Source organism: Hyperolius riggenbachi, chromosome 1, assembly GCF_040937935.1.
Source record: "Hyperolius riggenbachi isolate aHypRig1 chromosome 1, aHypRig1.pri, whole genome shotgun sequence".
NCBI lineage: Eukaryota > Metazoa > Chordata > Amphibia > Anura > Hyperoliidae > Hyperolius > Hyperolius riggenbachi.
The window spans coordinates 185,574,082-185,592,431 of NC_090646.1; the positions used below are offsets into that span (position 1 = coordinate 185,574,082).

The 18,350-nt window shown below is 43.7% G+C and overlaps 1 protein-coding gene across 4 annotated transcripts in view; it reads right to left on the reverse strand.

Annotated features, from left to right (window-relative positions):
• Positions 1–18,350, reverse strand: part of LOC137570407 (FHF complex subunit HOOK-interacting protein 1A-like) — a 411,883-nt gene that overhangs the window by 254,707 nt on the left and 138,826 nt on the right. For 3 of the 4 annotated variants that reach the window (XM_068279087.1, XM_068279101.1, XM_068279085.1), the window contains one exon: positions 13,695–13,923. In XM_068279087.1, coding sequence (XP_068135188.1) covers positions 13,695–13,796 — 102 coding nt within the window. In that variant the 5' untranslated portion in view covers positions 13,797–13,923. Of the gene's footprint in view, positions 1–13,694; positions 13,924–14,015; positions 14,060–18,350 lie in introns of those variants that run through there. The other variant, XM_068279094.1, reaches the window with a different exon arrangement.

The following is an 18,350-nucleotide window of genomic DNA, read 5'->3' on the forward strand; positions in this document are numbered from 1 at the left end:
AAAACAAAATAACATGTGCATTTTACTGGGGGAAAATGTAAATTTTAAATGTAAGTATTTCAAATTTTACATTTTTGTTTTGTGATAGTGGCAGAATACAGATAAAGGTATACAGAAAAAGAAGATGTAAGACGTATTGAGATGAAAATTCCAGAAGAAGATAGAAGAGGATACAGAGGAAGAAGAAGATACAGAACAGAAGAAATAAAAAAGGTTACAGATGAAACAAGAATGCAATATCTTATCATATTGGTATCGTATTTCAACTCAACTTTTTAAGGGGAACTGAAGAGAGAGGTATATGGAGGTTGCCATGTTTATTTTCTTTTAAAGAGAACCCAAGGTGGGTTTGAAGAATATTATCTGCATACAGAGGCTGGATCTGCCTATACAGCCCAGCCTCTGTTGCTATCCCAAACCCCCCTAAGGTCCCCCCTGCACTCTGCAATCCCTCATAAATCACAGCCACGCTGCTGACAAACAGCTTGTCAGAGCTGACTGTGTTTATCTCTATAGTGTCAGTCTGCTGCTCTCCCCGCCTCCTGCAGAACTCCAGTCCCCGCCTGCATCCCTTCCCTCCCTGCTGATTGGAGGGAAGGGACGGGGGCAGGGACCGGAGCTATGCAGGAGGCGGGGGAGCAGCTGAGACTGACACTACAGATGTAAACACAGCCTCACAGCATGGCTGTGATTTATGAGGGATTGCAGATTGCAGGGGGACCTTAGTGGGGTTTGGGATAGCAACAGAGGCTGGGCTGTATAGGCAGATCCAGCCTCTGTATGCAGATAACATTCTTTAAACACACCTCGGGTTCTCTTTAAGCAATGCCAGTTGCCTGGCAGCCCTGCTGATCCTCTGGCTCTAAAACTATTAACCATAGCCCCTGAACAAGCATGCAGCAGATCAGGAGTTTCAGACTCTACAGTCAGATCTGAAAAGACTAGCTGCATGATTGCTTCTGGTGTTATTCAGATACTACTGCAGAGAAATAGACCAGCAGGGCTGCCAGGCAACTGGTATTGATTAAAAGGAAATAAACATGGCAGCCTCCATACACCTCTCTCTTCAGTTCCCCTTTAATTTAACACTTTCTTATTTATGGGTATTAGAGATTAGAGAATAAAAATTTACCCTTTTACCTACTTGCCTAGAAGGGTGCCACCTAATTAATAAAGTAGCATCCCAAACTCCACCATAAACTGGTTAGGCTGCTCACTAGGGAAAAACATCTATAACTAGAAAGTTGTTTAACCCACTGCTGTTCTCTGACAGATTCGGCTGGCAGTGTGCCTATGGAAATGACTGCATCACCCCATCCAGCCAAATATGGCCACATCAAGCAACCATCATCTCCTGTCTGCAGGTACCCTACGCAACAGTGCTCAAATATAACCTTGCCTGTTACAAGATAATAAACTGAGATTAAACCCCTTGGTCACAATATTGTTTCCCGCAAATGTTCCTTTTTATGGCACCTCATTGCCAGGACAATCCTAAGAGAATGAAGAATGGGTATGTGTTCCAATGTCTTCAGGCATTTCTTATTCAGCAGTGCATCAGCGACTGCCAATGTGTAATGATAGCTAAATGTTTCACTAATGATTTTTAATTATATTTCTTGTCCGCCTTGGAAATGAAAGCATGACTGATGGAAGCAGCACACCAGTGAGAGAACACTCACTGCTTCTTATAAACATGAAACTTGTAGTTGTCAGACTACCAACAAGGGGATAGAAAAGGAATTTCCCCATTTCATCATCTTGGAAAAAAGAAAGTATGAAAAAAAATAATGCAATGTGTCATGAATGATACGAAAGTCAGGACAATTATCGATTCCGCATCACTCCTCAAAGCTGAGCAGAATATCAGTTTCTCTTTGAAATGTGCAGCCAGATGTCTTTTTATCCCTTCACTCTGACTTAAAGCAGCCCCTCACCCACTTCCTACTAGCTATTCACATATAGGTGTGAGGACCAAATGCTGGCCTTGTAGCAGATTCAGCAGATAAGGATCAATCTCTTTTATTTCCCTCTCAAAACTCTTAGATTTTCCCTCCACTAAACTGTGGATAGACAATAGAAGACTTCCTTTATTAATAATCCAAGATGTGTTTATCGCAGACAAAAGGCAAAAATATTTCCCGGTTCCTAAAAATCAGCCTAATAGCTCCTCCAATTTATAGTAGTCTAGCGGCTATGGAAACAGAGTTATTCAGCGTTACCTTACTACTATTTGGTGTCATTTGATCAAACATCGGCCGCAGGTTACAAATCTGCCCTCGGATTTGCTGTGCGCCAATCCAGACAGAAACAGCGCAGGTTTTTGGTAAATTGTGTCATTCTATGCTTGTACAAAAACCTCTGCCTATCATGCTCCGCAGAAGGTAAACACACCTACTTTTCAGGTAAGCCAGCGGCAAAACTCAGATGGTATAACGGTTCGGGCAGTACCGACCCCTCCCAGTCTTCCAAATTCCACTAACCAACAACTTTCTCCATGCATGCATTCCTAGGAGGACCGGGCGATTACCATATAAGGACTTGTGATATTAACAGGGGCGCCTTAACCTACTGACCACCCAGGCAGCGGCTTGGAGCGGCTTTGATGGGGAAGGCGCAATAAATTACTGTCAGTCCAAGGGGAAATAAAAATTCCTGTCCTGAAAGACCGTTGTAAGGGACTGGAGAGAAATAGATTTCCTTCTGTTTTAAGAAGGCAAATTACACCAAGCTTTGCTTTTTTAGTAGGAGGGCATTTTGGTACCTTTTATCCCCCTATACATTCCTAGTAGCTTGGGTCACCCTGAGCTGCTTGGTTACTCTGCTCTTTTCACAAATAGCCTTCTGCTAAGTCACTGGTAAAGAATCATTCAGAGTTCAGATTTATAGATACTCCGTAAGAAGAATGTGTCTGATTTATAGCTGTTCTCTGCCCCTCCATGAGTCCACCCTGAGCCTGACTGACTGACTGACATTTAAGAGTATGTAGTGAAAGTTTTCTACTCTCACAAGTGTTTTTAGGAATGCATCTCACTGGGGAACTCAGGGGGCTATTCCGGGTGTCTGGAACCTCCCCCCTGCACTGAGCTGTGTATTCAGCCAGCCAAGCCCGCATAATATAAACAGCCTCATTCTCCCTCCCTTCTTACTTCTGGTGCCTCCCTCCAGCTAATAGAATGAGAGAGGCAGCCGAGCTTCCCACACAAGAAGATGCAGCCTGCAGTGAGAGAATGTTGATTCTGGAGTCCCCCACTCTCCACAGCACAGAAGTGTCAGACATGATGCAATTAGAGGGCAGTCAAGCTGGTAAATACAAGTTGAAAAGTTTTTGACAGTCCCTAGACTCCAGGAGGGCTGCTTTCAGACTTGTGTGAGAGGCTGACAGGGACAGGAGTCCGATTACAGGCAAGTAGCCTGTGTGAATACAGATAAGTTAGATTATATGTTGAATGACCACCTTTATGCCGATTCTAGAAATCAGAGCTATCTAGAATTAGCATGACCCCAACACACACACACACTTAGGGCTCTTTCACACTAGGCTTGCGGCAGATGATTAAAAGATCCCCGATGCATTACAACATAACGCTCTGGAACGCTTCGTCTAATGTGAAAGGTAGCATGAAGGTCAATAGACTTTCATGTTACCCCGCTTACCACATCCTAGGAGTAATCCGTTAAAACACATGGATCAGCTCCTATTGTGAAAAAGCCCTATGGGCCTGTGTCTGCTTGTCAGTTTTTTCGGTGCATTTTCTTCACAGTAAAACTGCAATGTTAATCAATGGGCTAGTTCACACTTGAATGCATTTTTCACATACAGAAAAACAATTGACAGCAATGCAGCACTCTCAGGCAACGCATGCAGATAAACTGACGCACAGAAAAACTGATGAGTGGAGACAGGCCCTAAGCTGAGAACTACAAACCTATATAATGCATAAAATGGAGGGTTAATCTGCAAAAGGAGGACAGCAAAGTTTGTCCATATTTCCCTTCTTCAATGTCCAGAAAAATAAAATAAATTAAAGGACAACTATTGTTACATCATATGTATAAATGTACACCGACATCGTACATATAAACTTACATTTCTCACAGAGTAAAATGCACTATAAATTATATTTTTTTCTATTTATTGACTGTCACAGAAGGCAGTAAAAATCAGCACTTACTGAACTACCACTGCTCAGTCCAACTGCCAAAATAGTATGCAAAATAGTAGGGAAGCTGGCTGACATATTTGTATAGAATCTTTACAGTTTACAGGGAGTTCTTTTGTAAAGAATAAAGGTAGTGTGGAGTATATTCCATGAAGAAATGGACGAGTCTAAAATCTGTCAGATCTTTCAGCTACTTACTACCTTATGTGACAGCTAAATAGAAAAACAAAATAACATGTGCATTTTACTGGGGGAAAATGTAAATTTTAAATGTAAGTATTTCAAATTTTACATTTTTGTTTTGTGATAGTGGCAGAATACAGATAAAGGTATACAGAAAAAGAAGATGTAAGACGTATTGAGATGAAAATTCCAGAAGAAGATAGAAGAGGATACAGAGGAAGAAGAAGATACAGAACAGAAGAAATAAAAAAGGTTACAGATGAAACAAGAATGCAATATCTTATCATATTGGTATCGTATTTCAACTCAACTTTTTAAGGGGAACTGAAGAGAGAGGTATATGGAGGTTGCCATGTTTATTTTCTTTTAAAGAGAACCCAAGGTGGGTTTGAAGAATATTATCTGCATACAGAGGCTGGATCTGCCTATACAGCCCAGCCTCTGTTGCTATCCCAAACCCCCCTAAGGTCCCCCCTGCACTCTGCAATCCCTCATAAATCACAGCCACGCTGCTGACAAACAGCTTGTCAGAGCTGACTGTGTTTATCTCTATAGTGTCAGTCTGCTGCTCTCCCCGCCTCCTGCAGAACTCCAGTCCCCGCCTGCATCCCTTCCCTCCCTGCTGATTGGAGGGAAGGGACGGGGGCAGGGACCGGAGCTATGCAGGAGGCGGGGGAGCAGCTGAGACTGACACTACAGATGTAAACACAGCCTCACAGCATGGCTGTGATTTATGAGGGATTGCAGATTGCAGGGGGACCTTAGTGGGGTTTGGGATAGCAACAGAGGCTGGGCTGTATAGGCAGATCCAGCCTCTGTATGCAGATAACATTCTTTAAACACACCTCGGGTTCTCTTTAAGCAATGCCAGTTGCCTGGCAGCCCTGCTGATCCTCTGGCTCTAAAACTATTAACCATAGCCCCTGAACAAGCATGCAGCAGATCAGGAGTTTCAGACTCTACAGTCAGATCTGAAAAGACTAGCTGCATGATTGCTTCTGGTGTTATTCAGATACTACTGCAGAGAAATAGACCAGCAGGGCTGCCAGGCAACTGGTATTGATTAAAAGGAAATAAACATGGCAGCCTCCATACACCTCTCTCTTCAGTTCCCCTTTAATTTAACACTTTCTTATTTATGGGTATTAGAGATTAGAGAATAAAAATTTACCCTTTTACCTACTTGCCTAGAAGGGTGCCACCTAATTAATAAAGTAGCATCCCAAACTCCACCATAAACTGGTTAGGCTGCTCACTAGGGAAAAACATCTATAACTAGAAAGTTGTTTAACCCACTGCTGTTCTCTGACAGATTCGGCTGGCAGTGTGCCTATGGAAATGACTGCATCACCCCATCCAGCCAAATATGGCCACATCAAGCAACCATCATCTCCTGTCTGCAGGTACCCTACGCAACAGTGCTCAAATATAACCTTGCCTGTTACAAGATAATAAACTGAGATTAAACCCCTTGGTCACAATATTGTTTCCCGCAAATGTTCCTTTTTATGGCACCTCATTGCCAGGACAATCCTAAGAGAATGAAGAATGGGTATGTGTTCCAATGTCTTCAGGCATTTCTTATTCAGCAGTGCATCAGCGACTGCCAATGTGTAATGATAGCTAAATGTTTCACTAATGATTTTTAATTATATTTCTTGTCCGCCTTGGAAATGAAAGCATGACTGATGGAAGCAGCACACCAGTGAGAGAACACTCACTGCTTCTTATAAACATGAAACTTGTAGTTGTCAGACTACCAACAAGGGGATAGAAAAGGAATTTCCCCATTTCATCATCTTGGAAAAAAGAAAGTATGAAAAAAAATAATGCAATGTGTCATGAATGATACGAAAGTCAGGACAATTATCGATTCCGCATCACTCCTCAAAGCTGAGCAGAATATCAGTTTCTCTTTGAAATGTGCAGCCAGATGTCTTTTTATCCCTTCACTCTGACTTAAAGCAGCCCCTCACCCACTTCCTACTAGCTATTCACATATAGGTGTGAGGACCAAATGCTGGCCTTGTAGCAGATTCAGCAGATAAGGATCAATCTCTTTTATTTCCCTCTCAAAACTCTTAGATTTTCCCTCCACTAAACTGTGGATAGACAATAGAAGACTTCCTTTATTAATAATCCAAGATGTGTTTATCGCAGACAAAAGGCAAAAATATTTCCCGGTTCCTAAAAATCAGCCTAATAGCTCCTCCAATTTATAGTAGTCTAGCGGCTATGGAAACAGAGTTATTCAGCGTTACCTTACTACTATTTGGTGTCATTTGATCAAACATCGGCCGCAGGTTACAAATCTGCCCTCGGATTTGCTGTGCGCCAATCCAGACAGAAACAGCGCAGGTTTTTGGTAAATTGTGTCATTCTATGCTTGTACAAAAACCTCTGCCTATCATGCTCCGCAGAAGGTAAACACACCTACTTTTCAGGTAAGCCAGCGGCAAAACTCAGATGGTATAACGGTTCGGGCAGTACCGACCCCTCCCAGTCTTCCAAATTCCACTAACCAACAACTTTCTCCATGCATGCATTCCTAGGAGGACCGGGCGATTACCATATAAGGACTTGTGATATTAACAGGGGCGCCTTAACCTACTGACCACCCAGGCAGCGGCTTGGAGCGGCTTTGATGGGGAAGGCGCAATAAATTACTGTCAGTCCAAGGGGAAATAAAAATTCCTGTCCTGAAAGACCGTTGTAAGGGACTGGAGAGAAATAGATTTCCTTCTGTTTTAAGAAGGCAAATTACACCAAGCTTTGCTTTTTTAGTAGGAGGGCATTTTGGTACCTTTTATCCCCCTATACATTCCTAGTAGCTTGGGTCACCCTGAGCTGCTTGGTTACTCTGCTCTTTTCACAAATAGCCTTCTGCTAAGTCACTGGTAAAGAATCATTCAGAGTTCAGATTTATAGATACTCCGTAAGAAGAATGTGTCTGATTTATAGCTGTTCTCTGCCCCTCCATGAGTCCACCCTGAGCCTGACTGACTGACTGACATTTAAGAGTATGTAGTGAAAGTTTTCTACTCTCACAAGTGTTTTTAGGAATGCATCTCACTGGGGAACTCAGGGGGCTATTCCGGGTGTCTGGAACCTCCCCCCTGCACTGAGCTGTGTATTCAGCCAGCCAAGCCCGCATAATATAAACAGCCTCATTCTCCCTCCCTTCTTACTTCTGGTGCCTCCCTCCAGCTAATAGAATGAGAGAGGCAGCCGAGCTTCCCACACAAGAAGATGCAGCCTGCAGTGAGAGAATGTTGATTCTGGAGTCCCCCACTCTCCACAGCACAGAAGTGTCAGACATGATGCAATTAGAGGGCAGTCAAGCTGGTAAATACAAGTTGAAAAGTTTTTGACAGTCCCTAGACTCCAGGAGGGCTGCTTTCAGACTTGTGTGAGAGGCTGACAGGGACAGGAGTCCGATTACAGGCAAGTAGCCTGTGTGAATACAGATAAGTTCTCTGCTCCATCTCAGGCTATTCTCAATTTCTCCACTCCTCTCTCTGGGCTAGTGCACGCCAAAATGACAATCGCTAGCAATTTGTGAGTGTGATTTTGTGAAGCGATTTTCACAGCGATTTTTGAATGAATCGCTCAAAAACATGCTACATGCAGCATACCTGCGATTTTGAAAAAGTCACAACGCTGCTGTGGGAACACCGTCATAGGGTAACATTAGCCAAGCGCTTTTCAAATCACTGTTGATTTGAAAAACGCTCAGAAGCACTCTTGGTGTGCACCAGCCCTCCCTCATTCACCTTTGTTTCCCTCTTCCCCTAGAGCTGGCTGTCATACAGGAAACTAAATAAAAGTGCAATCCTGGTGAGGCAAAATATTATTATTTAGTATTTATATAGCGCCGCCATCTTCCGCAGATGCATATATCCCTGCATCATATGGGTATCGCTTGCGCTATGTGACACTAGGTGGCATATTCCACTGAATTGTCCAAACTAAGTCTATCTCCCATTCGGAGTTCCTCTCTCGGGGGGGTTGTGCCAGCGCTGTACCCCGTTCAAATTTGCTGCTACCAGAAGCACTCAGAAACACTCGTGTCCTTGAGTACTTCCAAAGATAGGCAGCTCCGTAATACGCCAGCGCACTTTTGTGCATGTGCAGTATGGAGCCACCTGTATTCGGAAGCACTCGGGGACATACGTGCTTCTGGACCTTTCAGGAATTCCCCCCTTAAAAATCCTGCGTTTGCCCCTGCATCTAATAAGGATTCATAGAAAGATTTGAGACAGTCCCTCACTATTCAGTGTACAGAGGCGACAGCGCCCTACAGCCAAATGTTACTGAGTCTGCAGAGAGAGTGAGACAAACAAACACACAGTAAACTCTGCAGACAGCCTGTGTGCTCTGCTAGAATGTCTGGCATGTCTAGATGTCAGGACGATTGCCATGACTAGCTATGGAGCGGTAGGATCATCTGATGCTCTCCCCATTGGGACACACAGCCTGCACTTCTCCCTGAATTCACAAGGACAGTGTTTGAAGTGTGTAATGGACACAGTGGGGGTTGCAGGTTTTGTCTTTCATTGTGAGCAAGTGAATAGGAGGGCAGCATCTAAATGCTCAAATAATGATAATGGACATGTAAGCAATGTGTGTAATTACATCCATCACTACTTATAATTGAAGCTGGCATAATAATGTATTTCCATTAATGCTGTCTGTTTGCCCTCTCTCTAATGCTATGTACCACCTCACGATTTTTCCAACGATTTTCCCGATGTCCATCAATTTTTTTTTTTGTGCGACAAGTAGTCATTTACACAATGTCGTGACATCGCTTAACATTGTGTGGTGATAAGTGACCGTCACTGAGGATCGGATCTTTAAGATCCTTGACGACACCCCATAAAGTACTGCAGTCGCTTGACTTCTCGTTTGCGCCCGTCCTGTACTGTCACGTGACATCTTGCATACCCGCTGGCAGGAAGATGAATCGCTGGACGCTTGTCATAAGGGACACCTCGCTGGATCCATCTTCCTGTGTTGTTGCAGTCACTGTGGTGAGTGTGGAGCTTAACTTTGCTCGCCCACACCCTCTGCTCATGGTCCCTCTCCCACTGTCTCTCTGACCAAACAACTGCTACTTGGGGAACAATGTGCACAACTATGTACACTAGTCTGAGCACTCTTCAGGGGAGCCAGTAGCATTTGGAACTATTATTGTGTATTTATGTAGCACTGACATCTTCAGCACTTTACAGAGTACATAGTCATGTCACTGACTGCTCACTGGAGCTTACAATTTCATCCCTACCATAGTCAAACTGTAATGTCCGACCATATATATTATTATCATATATTTATATAGCACTGACATCTTCTGCAGTACTTTACAGAGTACATAGTCATGTCACTGACTGTCCCCAGAGGAGCTCACAATCTAATCCAACCATAGTCATAGTCTAATGTCCTACCATATTATTATTATGCATTCATATAGCACTGACATATTCTGCAGCACTTTACAGAGTACATAGTCATGTCACTGACTGTCCTCAAAGGAGCTTACAATCTAACCCTACCATAATCATAGTATAATGTCCTACCATATTATTATTATTTATTTATATAGCACTGACATCTCCTGAAGCACTTTACAGAGTACATAGTCATGTCACTGACTGTCCTCAGAGGAGCTCACAATCTAATATCCCTACCACAGTTATAGTCTAATATTTTCAATATAGGATTGTTTTGGGGTAAACCAGTTGACTTATTAGTATGTTTTTTAGGATGCAGGAAATGTCTGAAGTGTCTGAAGACAGAAACTCCATGCAGATTTTGCCCTGGCCAATGTTCAAGCCTAGGACTCTGCAGTAGTGCTACCCACTGAGCCTCTATTCTACTCATAGATATCTGCTCATCCATGTCATCAATTCTGACCCTCTACTACCCTTCCTCCCTCCATTGTACTTCTCTTCTCTTGTATCACTTACACTACAAACACACTGTGCTTATCTCTAGAATGGATTATGAATCAAACTATTAGGCCCAGTGCACACCAAAACCACTAGCAGATCCTCAAAACGCTAGCGGTTTTTGGAGCAGATTTCAGAGCGATTCTAGGCATGTTTAGAGACATTTTCTAAACATGCCGAGCGGTTTTGTGAAGCAGATTACAAATACTGTTACAGTAAAAGCTGTTACTGAACAGCTTCTGTAACAAAAACGCCTGGAAAACCGCTCTGATCTAGCGTTTTTCAGAGCGTTTTGCATTTTTCCTATACTTTATATTGAGGCAGAATTGCTTCTACAAACCGCAAATGTGCAGCAGGAGGCACGTTTGCAGTTTGCTAAAAAACCTCAAACCGCTGGTGTGCACCATCCCATTGAAATACATTAGCCAAGCGTTTTCACAGACAGATGCGGTTGGCGGATCGCTGCTAAAACCGCTCGGTGTGCACTGTGCCTTAAACTACCTTACCATATCAGCCCTTCAATGTCATGATATACCCACTCCAGTCCTACCCTAACAGGTGGTAACATATCTGCATATCTCACAATGTTTGTGAAAAATTATTCTGAAAGTAAGAATGTCTTGCTTGATAATCCAATCTTGCAATGTGACTGACATTGGAACTTGTAGCGTTGGTGCTGTATTTATTTGAGGTGCATACTGGCAGCATGTGCTGTATGGCATACAATACTGATCATCCACAAGGTAAACTTAGGCAGCTGCCTAGGGTCTAGAGAGAGTTTAGGGGCCTGGTGGTTGCTAGCCCCCACCAAATCTAACTAAATAAGCCAGGTGACCATCAGTGGAGGGCAAAGTGCTATCTTGCCCAGGGCCCCATTTCATAGTTATCCCTCTCTGATGGCTTATATCATGTGTGAAGTGTTCTATAATGTATATGATTTTTGTTTTATTTTTTATGGGGGGGGGGGGGGCGCCACAGGATTTCTTGCCTGGAGTGACAAGAAGGCTAGAGGCGCCCCTGGATATCAATGCCTGCATTTGAACTGGACTTTATTTGTTTCTATCCCACACGGACTGCATTCAGTTAAGTAAACTTTTCACCATTTTCCCCTATTATTTTAAGCTTTGTGTTTATATGTTAATTGATGTATATAAATGTGTGTAATGCATTTTTGTTAGTAAAACGTTTAAAAAATCATTTTAACAGTTAAAACCTGTTCCTGAACATACACAATCATACTTGCTCCTCCGAAAATGTAAACTTGTGTTCTATAGTATTTTGCATCTACAACCCGTATGCTTGAATCGGGCACAGATAGACAGATCTGGCGCCGATCCCTGCATACAGCTAAGGGTTAAGTTACAGTGTTCTCAGTGTGTTAATATAGTTACAGTCGTGGGCTGACTCGCACGTGGTGGCAAGCATTTGAATTGTGTTTGTGTGGTGAATCCTTGGAGTCAGAACACTCCTCTCGGCTAGTCGGTTCACAGATTGCAAATCCACATATGGGCATCTATGCGCAAAGCGGCAGCGAGATCGAGTTTCTGACTCTTAGCGATTGACCCAATGAAGGATCGGCCCTTGCCATTCTTGACACAATGCACAAGGTAACTATGAATCAGATCAGGCAGACTATTTGTTGCTATTGAGTCAAGATAGCCTCACATCTCTATAACCCACATGAAAATGTAGAAGATCGGTGTTTTCCATTGATATTATGCATGCTGTACACATTATCATCAAACTACCAGCAACCAAGTGACAGCCATTCAGCACTGACAAAAGTAAATATAACATGGATGGACCTCCTGATTTACCTGATTTACTAAATCATTTCCAGAGATCTCCAAGCATCTCCGCCATGGCCTAGGGCACCACAGGAGCAAGGGCACCAAAGCAGCAGGCTAAACTGGTGCAGCATGTGCAAGCTTGCAAATTCTGCAATGCAGGGAGATCAAACGAGCGCCTGACCGCTTTATTCTGCTGCTAGCTACCTGTGCCTCAGCCATTTTGCTCTCGGTGCACGTTTGAATTGTAGTGGACGGTTATGAACTCAGCCAGCATTAATGACAGAATGAAAGAGGAAGGTTCTGCACTGGAGGAGTGGAGAAATGAGTGACACTGATGGCTGCTGCAGTGTAAAAACGAGCTGGCTACCTATATTGAAAGGAAGGGGGGGGGGAGGAATTAAGGGGGTCATCTGACTACCTATGCTGGAGGGAAAGGGGGAGGGGTCATCTGGCTACCTATACTGGGGGGTTATCAGGCTACCTACACTAGAGGGGAGGGGAGGAGGGGTCATCTCGCTACCTATACTGACGGGGGGCAGATAGTGACAGTGGCCTTGGGCGGTAAATAGTACAAATCCGGCCCTGTGTGATGATGAACAACAAAAACGACTGGATAAGTTAAAAACATGATAGACCTGGGGCCCCGGGCTGTCATGTGGATCAGTGTTTGTGAAGTTAAAAACATGGTCAGAAAGTAGTGGCCATTAGTGACAACTGACAAGGAGGTAGTCACAGTGTTTGCCTGATGGAGAAGGAAGAGAAGGATAGTAGTTGGGGCCCCCTTACAGCTCTGGGACCCCCCTGTGGTAGCAAGGTCTCCTTCCTCCCTGTAGTTCGCAATGAGCTACAGGTTCCCAATCATTCAAATCCTCTTTTAGAGCCCTTTTCCACTAGGCATGTTCTGATCCAAAAATCGGATCATATGCTCTTTTTATGGCGCTTGGAACCAATTTTACCAAAGCGCACCAATTTTAACCAAAGTGCAATTGCACTGCCTGCTGCAGTCTTTGTGTGATTGCGCTTAGGTATCCTCTATGGGAGCAAACAAATATTGTGGTACTGTGATTTTCATGCAATTTTCCTATGGAGCCTGAAGCCCAGCCATCCGTCTCCCAAAAATTGCAATTATGCTGCACATAACTATGATTGTACCAAAAACCTGCAGCGCACAGGAAATCACATATCGCATTTTAAAACAGCTGCAAATTGCAATCAATACCACAGCGCAATTTGCAGTGAGTATCGAGATTAGCAGTGGAAAAGGGCTCCCGTGTCCCTTCCCCAGCTGACCGCATCGGAAAGCAGAAGTGCCAACGCAATGCACTGCACGTCTGTTCTGATGCGTTTTTCAGCAATGCGATTGTGATTCTATTCACAATCGCATTGCGTTTGTGTATTTTCGTTGGCAACCGTGTATTGCGATTCTGTGGTGTATCACAACCCATGTTATCTGGGTAAGTGGCCTACAGACAAAATGAACACATTTTCTGCTTGGACTGGCTGATAGAATCAGCTGTTGCATTACTGGAATGGTAAGTCGGCTATCAAAACGTGATAATAGCAAACTATATTATAATTGCAGCCAGATTCTGTTCGCACATCATTACCTGAGCCCAGTGGTTCTTGAATACTATGGTACAAGTCTCTGGGTCCACCCCCTGCAGGTCGATACTCGGCCGGCTTTTGCTGACACTGACGTTCTGTTCCATGATGTGTCTTGTACAGCTTGTCACACTAAGCCATGCCCAGCTTGTCTATGCAAGCGAGGATCTCTCTTCTGGTTAGGTCATTGTCTTCTGAAAGTTACTTTTGTATAGCATTACGCCTCCAGCACTCCTGCATTTTGAAAGAGGGATACAAAGGAGAGAGATCATGCGTTTCATAAAGTGTTTGGTTTCAGCTATTGATTTTTGCTTACTCACACAGACCTTGAAGCTAAAGCATGCATGCAGACAGCACATCACCTAGCAACTAGGCATTGCCATGTAAAACATGCTAATAGCTGCCGTACACTTCTCAGTGACAGTCCTGCTCACACGCTTACCTTCCCAAGAGAAAACTGCACTGGCCTTGCCAAACTCAACCCTACTGCTTTACACTGTATGCAATAAAGGGAGGAAGCCACACTGCATACATTTACTTGTGTGATCTCTATACACACTGATCAGCCACAACATTAAAACCACTGAAAGGTAATGAGTATAGCATTGATTCTCACGTTACAGTGACACCTGTCAAGTTTCAATACAAATATAAATATCAGGAGTCAAATCCCTTGCCAGAATGTACTCAATATCAATTATTGCAAAGAACCCCTTCTTTGCAATTATTGATATTCAGTATATTCTGACAAGGGGGGTGACTGTTGATGTGTACTGTATATTCGTAACATGGGGTTCTGGGGCGTAACTACAGGGGAGCTGCCCCAGCAACCACAGAGGGGCCCAGAGCTGTAAGGGGTTCCCAAGAAGTACTTCACTCCCTCTGATAAAGGGGTCCATCCTTCAAAATCAGGTGATTTTGTGGTTACACTTGTTATGGGTGTAAAGATTACAATGTCCACACTTGTTTTATGACCCTTGCAAGATGGGCCCTCAGGCTGTGAGGGACACCAGGATTAGACAAGGGGAAGGGTGTGGACATTGGGGTGCCCCATGATTTTGATAGTTACGCCCCTGATGGGGTTTATGGACAAGCAGCCTGTACAAAAACAACTTTTAATGGGTTCAGTTCAAAATGTAAAACAATTCCATTAAAACTTTATTGTTAACAACAGGATCATGATGCTAAAAAAAAATCAATCAGTATAATACCAGGCACGCCTTTCACGGCCAGCAGCCACTTCCTCGGAGGCTAGGTGGCAACATTATTACATGCATCCAAATGATGAAAACAATGGTGTGGCACAGTCACTTAAACTAGTCGGAAGATGTGCATAAATGTATAAATGACAACTACATCTGTACAAGAGGGTAGCCATAGTCACTCAATGCATGTGCATGTTGTATGTTCCACCTCATAGTTCATTACAGTATTTATATACTGAAAAGATACATTGGACATACAAACACTATCTGACCATCCTTAAGACTTTTACATTTGCTAGCTGACCCAATGTTTCTGTCTTCGCTGTGGCCATGAGTATCATATTCATTTCTCTTCAGTTAGGGTAGCTATCTCAGAGCACTAAGACATATACTGTATTTTTTGGACTATATGACTCACTTTTTCTCCCCCAAAAGGAGGGGGGGAATCACTATGTCTTATAGTCCAAATGCAGGGAGTTCCTGACTTGTTGTGAACGCCTGACAATACGAACCTCCAACTTGCCGCAAAGTCCGGGACTCCCTGTACTGTGCCCATGCAGAGGAGGACACAGGGGGACAAACACACAAGGGGCATAGAGGAGGACACAAGGGTGGCACAAAGGGGCATAGAGGAGGACACAAGGAGGACAGAGGTAGCCACCTGAGGGACACAGGAGGACACAAGGGGGCATATATGATTTGGACACTCTCATGGTAATCCCTTGGCCAGACTACACAAATAGGATCATGTGTCTTGGCTAAACACTTGTTACTTTCTATAAAGTGGGAATCAAGCACACCACTAACATCAGCCAATTTTAGGAAAACAATAACAATTGGACATTGTTTCGTGAGATCTATTTTCACTCTCCCTCCCTCACTGTCTTCATTGTTACTGAACTGAAGATCTAAGGCATTTGTACACTTGTTATAATGGTTGCCTGACACGATCACTCTTGATTATTTCAGAGGTCCTTCAGCTAGCTTCTGGTCAGCGTATTTGCTTTGTGGAGAATGGAAGCAGGGGTAGGAGTATAAGCGAGCTGTGGGTCCTTCAAGTGGTTTATATCGATAACAATCAGCGTTGTTTTTCAGTGTTTCTTTAGTGCAGTTGTGAAGTTTAATAGGTTCCAGTGAAGAAAAGATGGATAGAATTTGACCTTGATTGATTTGTGAAGGTGAATCTGGCTTTCAGTTTCAGGAATCATTCTAAAAACCAACATTGGAGACCAACATTTCATGGAAATGCCTTAGGCAAGTATCAAAGTCTTCAACACTGCTAATGTAGCAAAGAGAAAACAATTTCCACTTGCATTGTAAATGTGTAGCCTCTCATATAAGTATCAGTACGGGGGGGGTAACTAGAGGAAAGCAGTACAATCGACCCCAGGGAGGCCATAGCTGTAAGGGGGACCCAACTACTACTTTACTCCCTCTGATCAAGGGTTCCATCCTTCAGATCAGGTGTTTTGGGGTCAACACTTGTTTGGATGCGTAGCTTACACTGTCCACACTTGTTTTAGGACCCTTGTAGGATGGGCCCCCAGGCTGTGAGGGTCACCAGGGGAGGCAAGGGAAAGGCTGTGAATATTGGAGGGCCCCATCAAATTTTTGCTGGGGTGCCCCATGATTTGTAGTTATGCCCCTGTATCAGTATAAAAAATACAACTAGTGGGTCATGTGAGCTAATGGGCACAGGGTAGATGCCCCTTTAGGTTACACTTCACATCTACTGTCCATAGTTAGTGTGTTAAGTGTGTTAACTTTTCACGCTTTGACATTTGGAAGCCTTCGTGCTAGAAAATGACAAAACCTCAACTACTTATGAAGTGGCTCGCAGAAAGATCACACGTTTTCTTCATCTTGATCTTTGTTTGCGTTTATAAAGGTTCTGATTTTGATACCATCATTACAAATCATGTAAAAGCAGAAAACAATTATTTGATAAGATCTGTGCATTGCTGAATTATCTCCGATAACATTTCATATCAGTTTGATAAATGGAACACGCTGACCTCAGCTGGCTTCATCACAGCATAGTCTACCACAAAGCCGGATGAAAGGTAGTGCTCCAATTTGTAGACCACAAGTACACTTATATTACAAAAGCTTTTACATACATTGTAGTTTGCTGACAGAACAGGGCCTTGTGTATGGTGAAGGGCAGTGGTGCAGATAGAAGCAGTGGCATCATGTCACGCATTCCCCCATTTTATTTATTTATTGGTTTTGGCATTTGAAAAGTGGAGTGCCAAAATATTAGAAGACCAAGAGGTTAGGGCAATATGTTAAGCCTCGTACACACACCCGATTTGAGGTGGCCGATAACAACTGCCTCAGCTAACAATCAGCCAGACGGGTGTATCTACTCAACCCCGGCAACGCCGATTTCACCGCCAATCCTATTGTTTGCACCGATCTCCTGCATGCTTCGTAACGTCATGCATGTGCTAGCAATGCAGCGCGTTGTCAGCTACACAGCTGACATGTGTGTGTGCAGCTCAGCCCAGCAATGTCGCCCATGGGGATCAGCTTCTGACCCCTCATGGATGATATTAGTTGGGTATATGTACTAGTCCTTAAAGAGACACTGAAGCAAAAAAAAAAAAATATGATATAGTGAATTGGTTGTGTACTATGAATAATTACTAGAAGATTAGCAGCAAAGAAAATATTCTCATACTTTTATTTTCAGGTATACAGTGTTTTTTCTAACATTGCATCATTCTATAATATGTGCAGATTACACAACATTTAAAAACACACGATTGGTTCGCACGATGGCCAGGGGCCCCGGACCTCTCTCACTGGCCGAGGTCCGGGGCCCCTGGCCATCATGCGAACCAATCGTGTGTTTTTAAACTTTTTTTTTCAGCTCTAGGACATGGCGGACAGGTGAGCGGTTAGGGAGGGACCCCTGTGGGAGGGATGCCTGCACGGGGCGGTCCTGCTAGCGACGCAATCTTGCGATTTGCGTCCAACTGAAGCCTCCCACCTGAATGCTAATGGCTGCTAGATGTGGTATGGCAGGTAAAGGGTGTATGACAGTGCATCCTGATTGGCTGACGAGCACCTGCTGACGACTCAAATGTAGCTGCATGCATGTATTGCTGTGTTCTATTGCTTGTGTGTGTCAGATTACACAACACTCAGCATTCAAAATGAGTCTTTCAGAGCAGTCTGTGAAGTAATGACCTCTCCTCTAGCAGAGGAAAAGTAAACAGTTCACTTACAGTTGAGATAATAAAAGTCAGATAACAGCCCTCTCCACGACTAAGGGCTGGTTCAGACGGACATTTGGAGGCGATGCGTTCATTGGCATCGCGGCGGCAATGCGTTTGGGCTTTCAGCAGCGTTCGCGTTTTTTCTTCCCCTAGAGCAGGGGTCTCAAACTCAATTTACCCGGGGGCCGCAGGAGGCAAAGTCAGGATGAGGCTGGGCCGCATAAGGGAGTTC